At 37.4% G+C, this 13,428-nt stretch overlaps 1 protein-coding gene across 1 annotated transcript in view; it reads right to left on the minus strand.

The window, feature by feature from the left end:
* The window catches only part of PRTFDC1 (phosphoribosyl transferase domain containing 1), a gene marked incomplete at its 3' end in the record, with an annotated part of 46,810 nt that overhangs the window by 13,017 nt on the left and 20,365 nt on the right, over positions 1 to 13,428 (minus strand). Inside the window, exon 4 of the mRNA XM_082014722.1 lies at positions 7,268 to 7,333. Coding sequence (XP_081870848.1) covers positions 7,268 to 7,333 — 66 coding nt within the window. The remainder of the gene's footprint in view (positions 1 to 7,267; positions 7,334 to 13,428) is intronic.

Genomic DNA, 13,428 nt, shown 5'->3' on the forward strand with positions numbered 1-13,428 from the left:
AGCTTAAGTAATGACTGGATGATAGGCAAATATGCAACCATATGGCAATATAAATTTGATAATAGCAAGCTGCTCAATCTGGAAGGCAAAGGTATTAAAAAAGGCAAGAGCAAAAGGCAAAAAGCTATCCAAATTCAGAAGAGAAAATCAGGTTCACCATTTTAGCAGTGATGACAGTCGACTGTTGGTAAAACATGCCTGAAGTATGGAGGCTTCTCCATCAAGTCTTTAAATCAAAATAGTTGGTAGCTCAAAAGAGAAACTGTAGGCACACTGCAGAAACTATCATTTGGGACCCTTCAATCTAATTACCCAGAAGTTCAGATAAGAACATAATGCTTTTGGGCCTTAAAATACAGGAATCTCTAAACAAATCTCTGATTGTGATCAGACCAAATAACTGTACTAAAAAAAACCACAACACACCCCCCCCCCCAACTTTAATGTGGCAAGATTTGCAGAAATTATTAAGGAAGCAATTCAAAAGGGCAGATTTACCCAAGTCTTGTAAAGCTCATTGAAGGTAAACAGGTAGCAAGCTTCAAAGAAGAACTTTTTCATATGCTACTTAAAATACAAAACTCCTTATGATAGGATCTTGTGGGACTAGAGGTGTAACTGGAGTTACAAAGAGATGACACTGAGGTGTAGCAGTTTTCTAGCACTGGATGTACTCAAAATGATAGCCCAGATGTAACTTGGATTTTGGAAGTCTGTTCTTGTTGTGTTTCATGTACCCTTTCCCTAACAAAATTCCAGATGTCTGCTGCTGAAGACATGATACAAGCCTAGACAGACCTTTCATACTATTTAGTATAGTGGTAATGGTGGTGTTACAAGTGGAGAAAATACACAGAAATTGGGAATGATGGAAATACTTTTATCTTCGAGTCCCCGTTGGTGTCCTTAGTTCCCTCCTCCTTCCTTCTCGGACAGAACTTTTCTTAAGCTATTTGGGGATACATGTAACATATTGGTAGTTATACCAGCTTATATAGTATGCATGAATACACAGTTGCTGGAAAAGGTGAGTTCTTTTATACATCCAGTTCCATGGATGAAGGCGTATTCATAAAAAATACAAAAGATTAAAAAAAAAAGATACAGCTGCTTTTTACCTATCTCTCTTTTTTTGGGGGGGGGGGAGGCTACAAAATAGAGTACTTGCATTCCCTTTAGTGCAATTTCCATTCAGAAGTCTGCATTTTTTGTTACATCATTTCTAAAGACACCTTCTTTTCATGGGTACTCCATGTCATCAGAAATACCTAAGTTGATGTGATTCTTCAAACTTAATTGTTAACAGATTATCAGCTTACTCATCACACCTGCAGTGCGTGCTTTCTTAGCATTGTATTTGGGGGACCTCAGGTACTATTGGTTAAACAAGACATTTTATGACAACTTAAGCTAGGCTTGAAGAAGCAATGCCACAAGGCTGAAGAATCATCAGCAAACAAAGGTTAAACAATAACGCATCAAGTTTCAATGAAGAGGTCCAAAGGGAGCTACAAGGACTGCTGTTAGAAGTGAAATCGTTTTATGGTACGCAAAGGAATGAAAACCATATATACTAACACTTCATCAAGATGTTAGAAAATAGTATGAAAGACTTTTGAGATTAGACATCTAAGCAAGAGCTTTCTACAGGGTTCTAGAAAAGGTCATGAAGATCTGATCTTAATCTTTTCTGCTGGGCTGATCCACAGTTTCTAGCATTCCTGAAAGAACAGATATACCTCAAAAATGTGGTTTTTTCAGACACTCAATTTGGTCAGTGTCAGCTGGTGATGGGAGCAACTTGGTTAGTGCATTAAGAGTCTACATATACAGACTCCAGCTACTTCAAGTCTGTAAAACTAGTTCAGTATCTCCAAGAGTTAACAGACTGGGGGACATAATGGAGGGCATGATGATACACTTTCACTGATGTTTTGTTCTTAGAGAGCATTGTGTTGAATGCTGTACATGCACGTGTTCTGCTTGCAGCCATCTTTACAGCATGCTGTGCATAAGAAGTAGAGCAAATTGCCATAATCAATCTAAAGGTAATGCAGGAATGGATCACTGTCTCCATTCTCTTACTTGAAGGAAAAAGTACAATTTTCTGATCATCTGGAATTGGAAAAGGATTTTCTGGACACAGGCGAAATCAACAGAACTATGAACACATATGATGTAGAAGCAGACAGGGAGTGGGTGAGCAGAGCCCATGTGAAAAATGGGATAGGAAGGCTAGAAAGTTTTCTTTGTACTTTCTTTCCTCCAGAACAACAACAAAAAAAGAAAATAACGATCAACACCACAACAGATTACCTAAGAAGGAAGTGCAAACAAAGGTGATTGACTTTAGGGAAGAAAAAAAATAGTGTCTTTCACTGTGGAAAAAGCAGTTAAAGATGGCAACTGTGAGAAGAGCAGATGGTACAAAATCTAATTAAGAAAAAAACACAGAACAACAAAAGTGACTAAAGATGGCAGTTAAGTAGAGGTACTGAAGATGTGGAATGCTCCAAGACACATAAAAACAACCTTTGAAAAGATGAAAAAGCAAGGCTGCACATCTGATAGGAATACAGTAAGATGTAGAGATGAGTGGGGGACATGACTACTGCAGAAGCATCTAGTGGATTTTGTATACCTTTACTGTCATATAAATAGTCTTCTCATGTACATAATGTTCTAAAGAGAATGCCCTTTTTTTTTCTGCAAATCCATGGGCTCTATTCCAGGAAGGAATGCATATAAGGGGAGAAAACACATTAGTCAAGGCAGTGAATACTGAAGGAGAAAAAAACAGTAAGTATCGAACCAACAGAATCCTGGGAAACAAACTTGGAATGGTGGAGAGGATAATAAGTATTTTAAATCTAGAGAATAAAACTTTGTGTTACACAGCTGCCATGTGTATGGTTTATTAAATACTGAAATGCTAACATATTTAGGGGAATGCTAGAGAAACAGCTCTCAGACTGTTGTTAGAACCTATGACATGCAGGGAAAATGGTTTAGTAAAATAAGAGAAGACAGGAAAAGCGTAAGAATGTTCCTGGAACATATTCCCATATGACAAGTGGGGCAAGAAAATGGTACACAGTGGATAAATTGATTTAGGTGAGACATGTAAAGGAAGTTTGGAGATTTTATAGCACAAATCCTGCCAGAAGGAAGTGAGGAGTGCTGCATAGTGGATATCGTCCTCTGAGTGAAACCTCTTTTTGATATGAGCTGATCAGTCGTTTTGGTGTGGGGAGCACCACAGTAGTGATGGAGTGCTCAAACTAACACAGTGGGGTACAGAGAGCATATAAGACATTCACTTTCTTTTTTTCTTGATCAGTATTTATCACCTTCTACACTTCTCCAAAAATGCCAAAACCACTGGCTGTCAACAAGATGTACTTAATATGAACAAGGGGAATAGTCCTGCATAAAGAACATAAGCACTGATCCATATTACAGTCGTGTCAGAATATCAGAAATTCACTGGCTCCATAATTGTATCATACTAACTACATAACTATTTTGTTTTAATTATAAGTTCTTATTAACCGAACAAATAAGAATGATTCATTTTGTTCACATTCTATGTTATGTAGAAATAGTGATAATGACAAAAATATATGGATCTAATTTTGACATCAAATACAACTGTAATAAGTATTTAAGTGTGAAATGACATAAACCCTAAGTTTATTATTTTGTCTAACTTGTCTCATTTGCAAGGAGACAAGTCAAAGTCGTATAGGAGCTTTTTTGAAAGATTACAGCATGTACTACAGGTGGAGTGATATGCAGAATGATTTCTGTCAGTAGCAACTTTGGACTATATAACCAGCTCTTAGACAAAAATATATGTTTTGGGACAAAAGATACACAGAGGTATATAAGAGAGCATAAGAGGTAAATGGCAGTGATAACTCACAACTCTGATACAGCTGAATCTACCAAAGTTTCTAGATGTTTTAAAATTTACCTTGTTTAAATGCCACCAATACTTTAAAATATGTTATGAATTTTTACAATATTATGCAGTATGATTACAGTATTAATACTAAACAGGGTTGTATTATTTGTTGTTTCACCTCATCTACAAAAATTTTCATAACCATCTTGCTTTGAAACAGTGTCTCTAGTTTTCTGGACAGTTATTAATTATCTCCCTGTTTTTAAAATCTGTTACTCTTTACAAACATTAATGATAATTTTCACCCAAATGAGCATTTCAGCTTTAAAGTAATGGAAAACTAAGCAGCTACTTAACTATGAAATCCGCTACTGAGAAATTTTATGTTCACCACTTACATCATTAAAGGAGAGATTTCAAAATTACATTTTTTTCTGCATAGAAATGAATAGTTACAAAGCATTGGAGTCTTAAGCTATATCAGGACTCATTCTTCAAGTACCTTTATTAATGATTCATGCCATGGAAATGTGCATTCTTGCCTCTGTGACCTTCTTCACAGAAGAATTTCAAATTGTGGATGCTTTTCTTCAGGTAACAGTTTGGGTCTGTATGCTAACTCTCCTCTCTCAGAATATTTCTCTTTTTCATGGTTGGGGTCATTATACATTTTTCCCATATTTCTAGTATTTTTATAAACAAAAGCATATTGTTCAGAAGTACAGAGGAGATATTCTTCCTTCTGAAGAGCTATTATCTTTAACAGCCTCTTTTTAATTAGCTTTTAAAATTTGTTGCTCTCTTTAGGCTTTCTCAGAAAAAAAAAATTGTTATAGAACACCATGTTCATGAATATACTCAGTAATCTTTTTTGCCAGTAATAAGTAATGCACGGAAATGATTCAGTTGTTCACTGAGATTACAGGCTAGCCGAGGTTCTAGATATTGCTTGAAGAAGAGCACTCTGAGATCAAAATCTCAGAATCTTTTGTCTGCAGGTTTCAAAACTGTTTATGTTATTGATAGTTTTGAATTTTAAAGAAACTTAATGGAACTTACATTCCGAACCCATGCCAACACTTTTGAAAACACCTTCCATGATGATTAAATTAATGGGACTTAACCTGGCATATTAATTTTTCAATATAATTACAATCTTTTCTTAATAAGTACTCCAAGCAGGCAGAAGCAGCATCCAACTCACTTAAAAGCAGGGAAGTTGAATTCTATCAGTAAGTCTTCCACTAATTCACTCAGTGACTTAGAATGGTTACTAAAGCCAGCAGATTTAAAAGCCAGCAGCTAAACTAAGGTACTAAAAAACACTTCAAGGAAAGATTTGCATTGACTGTAGGAGGCTCTGAATCAGCCTGCAAATGGCTGATTAGTAAAATGTGCTGAATACTTGCACTAATTGCTTAAGTCAACAACAGACGGAGGAGTTGGCATTCATGGACATACGGCCACTCCTTCATATACCCAACTTTAGATGTGCAAGTACGAACATCCGAGCTCAAGCTTTGCATGTCAGCTTTTCAATCAGTAAAGTAAGTCTTAAGGAAACCCCATTCTTACATATAATAGTGAAAAATGCTATTTAATTATTCATACATCAGCTGTGTCACTGACAACCACACATACAAACAACTGCCAAACCTGCCCTTTCAGCAAGTCTGCTCCCCTGGGAGTCCCAGCCCTCCCTTCCTGCTCTGCTTCAGCCTCTCCACACCCGGCTTCCAGCACTGGGCTCCGTTCCTGATCAGCAACTGCCTTCGTTCCCAAACCAGCCCCTTCATACCTACCCAAGATCCCGGCCTCCTTACCCTGCAATCTTAAACCATATTGCTGTTCAGTCTCCCCAAATACCTCCTAGCCTCCCAACAGACAAATTTTATGTCCTGTTCCATGTTTGGGAACAGGAGGGCCATCCCAAAAAGAAAAAGGTCAACTGGATTTTCAGTATAAGAAAACCATTTACTTCATTTTTTGAAAGAACAGAACTACTTGGGGTGAAATTTTCCTTCTCTCTCATATACATGTGGACACACACAAATACACAAAAGCCCTGTGAAAGAAAATAATGTTTTGGCCCAATGAATTTAAATGATACTAGAAAGATTGTATCTGGAAAAGACATTAATAACTGAAACCATTCAGCAAGAAAATTTGGGACTGTAAGATGGGAAGGGGAGCTGGGCCTGGAAGCTTAAAAAGCGTTTGGACTACCTAGGAAAGAGAAATGTTAGGTAAGTTGAATAGGTGCACTGCCAGTTCTGCCTGTGAGGCAGAGAAACATATGCAAAATCATCACAGGAAAACAGGTAGCTCCAGTGTTTGAAAATTAGAAAGTAGCAAATGAATGAGTATTTCCCAAGAACATGATTAACACTCTAGTGATAATTTGGAAAGAAACACCCAGCAGGAGTATTTAGAAGTCCAACTAAGGACACGTATCACTAAAATATTCTGACTGTAACAGCATTGTTTTCATTTAAGTTCTAGTTGCATCAAAACCTATTTAATATTAATGACATATTTAAAGCTAAGTGTTTTTCTTCTTTTTCTTGTCTGCTATAGTACAACAAAACAAATGAATTTGCTAGTGCTACTACTTGAGTGCTTTGAAGAAAATGGTATTATTTAGTACCAGCTAATAAAAGAGTAACTGCACGTACAGTACAAATAATAAGTACTATGTTGCCTTAATGCATAAGTATAGAATCTATTTCTGACCATTTTCCACATAGACCATTAGCCTAATGAAATCAGCCTTCCTTCCTCTTCAAAGTACTGCTTTGTATTACCATGCTTGGATGAAAATAGCCTTTTCACTGACTCAAACCACTCTCTCTCATTACCACAATGTTCAAGCATAGTGCAAAGCAAATTCAGTCATATAGCCAGCCTGATGTTGAAATACAAAAAAACCATTTGATTATCCAAGTGAAAGGTTCCACAACTGAACTTTGTGCAGTAGGCAAAATTGTATTAAACTCCTCATATGCTGAATTCAACAGGGATACACAATGTGCAGTTTGCTTGCATGCACCCATTAAAGGCAGAAAAAACAAGGCTCCAAGTCATAAACAAGCTCAGGGGAAGCATTCCAGCACAAATTTTGCCCACAATCTCACTGAATGTATGTGTATAACTACAGGGAAATCCCTACACTAGGAGGGAGAGGCTACCTTCTGACCTTTTTGGACATCTGCAATCTGAAAGCAATCGCATTACAGCAATTTAATAGAGTTTAATACATTTAATAAATTAGTATCTGATAGTCCATGTGCAAAATTACACATCTTTTCCGACATGTTTTTAGTGGATGTACTTTCTTTCTTAAATTTAAAATTAACAAACCTTCCCAGTCAGCTTTGAAAGATCATCTCCTCCCATTATCTGCATATCTTGCATAGATTGATCATTCTGAAAGAAGAAAGACAAAACTTTGAAATTTGATATAACTGTAAAAAATAAAAGTATAAACAAGTTTGTTTGGACTTTTCACAGTGTTGGTTACCAATGTTTTCTAATGCTCATTAGTACTGGTATATGACAAAACCACACTCTGACTTGTTCCTGTGGCTTCTATCATCTCCTGGTTGTAATTAAGCTAGGATCAAGCTCCAGGCTTTACTGAACTAGAAAAAATTGCATCTTTCTTTTCAAAATACATGAAGTTCCCTTGCTTGCTATTTCTTAATATGACACGTGTTGAGTAACATATTTGTCCCTTTCACAACAGGAGTACAGAAGCACTCATCACTCGACCACACACCTGTGAGCATATTTTTTTTTGGAACAGTCTTTAGAAACACAGGCAAAATGTGCTTACATCTGTCACTCACACAGAGGACCCAGCTATTTTTGAAGAAATTCACTCAGTATTTTTTTCAGGGGAAAAAAAGTTTTGCAAAAATTATCACTTGTTATCAAGAATAGTTTCAGTGTGCCACACAGTTTCGAGAGTTTCATTTTTGGATTTTCAACCAACTTAAAGTTAAAATCCTTGAGGTCAATTTTGTAAAATAAAATGCTGCCAATCAGGCTGAATGAGATGCAACAGAATAGTATGCTTTGCTTTTGGTATTTTTTGAAAAAATCAGTAAAACTTCTTTTTTTGATAAATTTCTTTTACAGACATTTCTAGTTGAAATTCGTTCTGAATTCAACCACCTCTAGTTCAAATTCATTATCAGCAGCACACAAAGTTAAAATCACATAAAGGAGACATACAGAAGCCCTACTTTTAAGGGGAGACAAAAAAGGCCTTAAAGAAGGTAGCAAATTAAACGATATACAGTCATGGCCAGGCTATATGAACTTTCCAGAGAAAGCAAGAGCAAAAGTAAGTATAGTTAATGTGAGGTTTTTGCCAAATTGGTGCACGTGCTAATCTAATCTCCCTACCCATAGGAAGACAGCATTAGTCCAATTTTAATAACAGCTGCAGTACCACAATGTGACACTGTGGTTTACTAGTAACATCAGGAAGCTTTATCATTACAAACAACTGACAAAAACGCAATACTTGAAAACTTTGCTTTTATTTCATAAACCCAGTGCTCTGAAGTCAAATGTTTTTCCACGAACAAATAATGGCACAGCAGGACCTATAAGGCAGGCGAGGATATACTGGTCTAAGGGGTTTATAAGCTCTTCTTCTTCCCCTCAAAAAGCAGCACCAGCAGAGGTAGCATGCACGCACCTGCCATGCGGCACGGTTACAGCTGTACACCTGTGCAGGTGGCAACCGCATCTGCCCACAGCCCGGGTGGCAGAAGTCCAGGGACTTTCGAGGCACCTTTGCAGCCACTTGATCACAAGCAGTCTCACATCCCCAGGAACTATTTGTGGTCCCCATGGGAATGGCTTGTCTAAATTTACTCACAGTTCCTCGGGAAGGCTGTATTAAGGTTGCAGAATTGCTCAGATAACAATTCCTCCAGGTCTGCATACTGCAGACCCACCAAAACGCTCCCCTTTTACCCGGACTCCACTCCCAAAAAACTCTCACACCACAGCTTTGTAAGAGGTCCTTAGCAGTCATTGCCTTAAAAGACAGTTTTTTCTGCACCAGATCTAGGAGCTTTAGATCCTTTTTATGCTGCTCTGATTCGTTTCCTGGGAAACAGAGCTAGGGAAGGAATGAAGGTTACAACCCATATGTTTTCTAATAGAAGTTTCAACATTTCTCTTATTTTTATAAAGAAAAACAGAAAGAAAAAAACACAAGCAAGTAACTGATTTCCTCAGAAGATTATTTTAAAACTAAATAAAAAGTTTTATAGAGAAGATTTTAAGTTCAGGCTTAAAAGCATAAGCCTTTTGTTGGAGAGCAACACTGGTCACTCTTCAAAAGTCAGGGACATATTCAGGTCAAGAATACTATAAGATTAGAAAAAGCAGATAGACTAATATCTACAATGGCATATGTAACCAAGGCAGTGACAAAGTATTTTTTCATTTCCAAATGAGAAAGTCTGGAATTTCATTAACAACCAACACACAAGAATTACTGAAGAGTAATTTGCCCTTAGTTGCTAGCTGAAAGAGGGGAAAAAAAAGATAATAGGGAGGTACAAAGATTAATGAATTTATTTATGTTTATCTTTAAAAAAATCTCTTTCAGCAGTCTTCACAGCAGCACTGTTTCCTTTCCATTTGGTATTTCTGGCTCCAGCTGAAAGGAAGATGCTGAAATAGCATCTTCATTGCTGGCAAGCAGTTAAGCAAACACAAAAGCCACTGAGAGCTGGGGGATCACAGCATCCCGTCAATCTGCGTATTCACACATTGGCTGTTCTAACACAACTGCACACAATTATGAAAATCCTTGTGTTCTGACTGGAGAACAATTGCTGCCAGAGGACAGGACGGAGTATGCACTGTGCCTAAAAACCATATAGAAAAATGCAGCTCAGCACCCTCAGCGACGGTGCTTTCAAGAAATTTAAAGAAATTACTTGCGTCATGCAGTAGAGCAATTCTCTTGAAAAAAAAAAAATCAGATCATTGATCTTCATGCCATTTATAACTATTTCCACATTCATCTATTAACCTGTATTTTAAAATACATACCTGCCAAACAGCAAGACTCAATACCACAACGTCACATTACCACAATCATAATGTTCATATAGACAATGTGCACATGATGGTTGCCATAACAACCTCCCAATTTCTCAGTTTATAATCTCAAAGTAACACAGCACTAAAGGTTAAGTATGAAGTACAATACATGTCAGGAAAGAAAAAAAATCTGTTTCATTCAGTACCAATTACAGAATCACAGAATCACTAAGGTTGGAAAGGACCTTCAAGGTCATCAAGTCCAACCATCAATCCAGCGCCACCATGTTCCCTAAACCATGTCTTGAAGGGCCACATCCACATGTTTTTTGAACACTTCCAGAGATGGCGACTCCACCACCTCCCTGGGCAGCCTGTTCCAATGCTTGACCACCCTCTCGGTAAAGAAATTTTTCCTAATATCCAATCTACACCTCCCCTGGCACAACTTCAGGTCATTTCCTCTTGTCCTATCGCTGGTTACTTGGGAGAAGAGACCAAGACCCTCCTCACCACAACCCCCTTTCAGGCAGTTGTAGAGAGCGATGAGGTCTTCCCTCAGCCTCCTCTTCTCCAGGCTGAACAACCCCAGTTCCCTCAGCTGCTCCTCATAAGACTTGTGCTCCAGACCCCTCACCAGCTTTGTTGCCCTTCTCTGGACACACTCCAGCACCTCAATTACTGTCAATTCAGAACTGTGTGTTTAATTTTCATGGTCTCCAACCATTCAGAACTTTTTTCCTTTGGGAGTTGTTCCATACCTTGATGAAACTGATATGATTGAGTCTCTAGGACTTCTTATAAATGCAGAGGCATGAATTAAAATTTCATTTTCTATCACCCAATGTTCCTCAATACTTGCTTTCTAACATCCCTAAACCCTATCAACAAAATTTTTGCTGTTAAATGCTTGACACTAAATATAATGTCCAGGATAGAGACATATCAAAATCACACTATGTTTTGGTTAATGCAGCACAAAATTTATTGCAGCTGTTTCTAACAAGACATGACACATTGTGTCACATCCCTACACCTCAACCCAAGCTATATTTAATACTGCATTTCTGATTTTTTTCCCTGTGTTTAATAAACTGCATTTTCCACAATACATTTCAGTTTCTTTGTTTTTACATCATGTGTTGTGCTTTTTCACCTGTTTGTTTTATAGTTTTATTTTATTCAGTCCTTATCAAAATACATCTTCAGATCCTATGAACACTTGATGAATGAAAGCAAGAATGTTGCTATTTCCACCTCCATTTTTCACGGCATATGAGATAAAACTTTGACTTTCTATGTTGATTGGAAGTATAGATATTTAAATTCCATCTATATTAAGTCATGTCTTTTGAACTGGGTGGGGCACAGAATTATTACATCTCTTTTACATCTCCTGAGATCAACACTTGGACATAGTTCAAGTTACAAGTGAAATGGGTTGGGTGGTCTCAGGAAAATTTATTATAAACAGCACTGCTCATCTGAAAATTGCACCAAACTGTGAACATCTGTTACTCTTCTAAAGAAACAGAATATGGAGTACATTAATACTGGGTTCAGTGAAACAAAGATTCTTTAATCATGGCAAAAAAGTAGCCCTAATGTAACAGTTTAAACCCATAACTAAATTATTAAATGTGGACACCAGATCACTGTCACACATCTAGTTACTACAGTCTGCAGAGTTCATATGGAATTTCTTTGAAAAAATGTGATTACCTTTTTCTCCCAAAATTTATTGGGGAAACACTTAAAGAAGGATGTGACCATCAGGCCTGTTCTACTTTGCTTTCTGACACTTGGGTGATACAGCAGATCCGCCAACCTGAGGATTCCTGTGAAGACAGCTCTCTCACTTTGCACCATCATCCCATCTCCTACAACCGGGTCTTCCAGGAATGTTTTGAAGTGACTGACAGACCATCATTTTCAGTTGTCCTTCGGAACCTCAAGCGACTGAATACAGAGCATTTCTAAGGCTTTCCTTATCCTTCCCCAATGGCCAAGTGAAATGGTTAGGACAGAATTACTGCTTGTAAGGTTTCTGACTTATACCCACAGTTGGCAGAGTTTGAAAAGCATGAGTCCAGCACCACTTCTCCAATAGGTTTGGTGCAACATGTCCACTAAAGCAGAGCAGAGTTCAGTCTCCACATTCACTGTGGCCTCACCTTTATATTTTCCATTAAGACTGTCATTAACTGCACGTGATCTATGATGCTTCTGTTCTCATAGGGTGACCTATGACTTTGAAATGTCCATTAGGGACAGGATTACTCTGTTCCTAATTTAGGTATCTGAAAGTTAAGACATCTAATCTATGCATCCTGGCCTCCCTTCATAATCAGTGAAGAAAACAAAATAGGTCACATAAATCATCTATTTCACCATATAGGAAATCTACAGCAAATAACTTAGACCTAGACATCTAACTGAGAAATTTGAAGTTAGGTGAGATGAATCCCAGTTTAAGAGATGAGATCAATATTTTCTTCCAAAAAACCTCACTGAGCACTCAGAAAGTATTTTCAATCGCATTTACCACAGGTACATAAGAAGCAATGATCTTGACTATTTTCCATTAGTAACATCCTGAACTATCCACTCAGGCTCTGTCTCACACAAATGTTTCACACAATTCTCCTTGATACCACTCCAGAATAATCTGCTTGCACGTTTACTCAAAGATTTCATTTTAATCTAGGTGAAATATATTTGAGGAAAGATTTCAAAATACACAGCCAATCTAATATTTCTTCCAATTTGTATCATGAAAAAAATATTAGCAAACAGTCTTTGCAGATTTTTTACAAAAACATTATGCTGGATGATTAATAGGGCTCTACACTCTAAACTTCTTGGAGCAGAAATATAAATTTACCTATAGGGTTCACCTACTGAATAATGAAAACAATTGGATTTCATGTGTGTAGGGTTCATGATCATCAAGAATGGAGTCTCAGTGAACCTCAATAAAACAGTAACTTGCATTTGATACCGGAGGAAGGACAGCAACCGGGTAGGCTACGCTAACAGTAACTTTGAAGGTGATCTGAACAGCTACATTTTGAATGGCACCGAGGGAACAAGGTGGATGGCATTAAAGCCAAAGGGGAGAAGACATTTACCAAGTTAATGAATGATGACGATTTGAACAAAATTCTTGGTAGTTCATACAGTAAAGAAAAGCTGAGACTTTGAAACATCATACAGGCACAACTGACTTATGAAATGGATCTATGTTTTCAGAGCCTTGACTAAAATACGCTGCTGCAACAGAAATTGAAAATGACAGAAAACTCAAGCAGAGCGGTATACTCCGGAATACAAATTAACACATATTACAGATACGTTTTTCAGTTAAGAAAAAACATAATGCTCAGATGAAAACAGTGCAGATAGGAAAAGAAATTACTTTCCAGTTACTGTCTTTCAGAAATGAAACC

Source organism: Phaethon aethereus (assembly GCF_964289735.1).
Source record: "Phaethon aethereus genome assembly, chromosome: 2".
NCBI lineage: Eukaryota > Metazoa > Chordata > Aves > Phaethontiformes > Phaethontidae > Phaethon > Phaethon aethereus.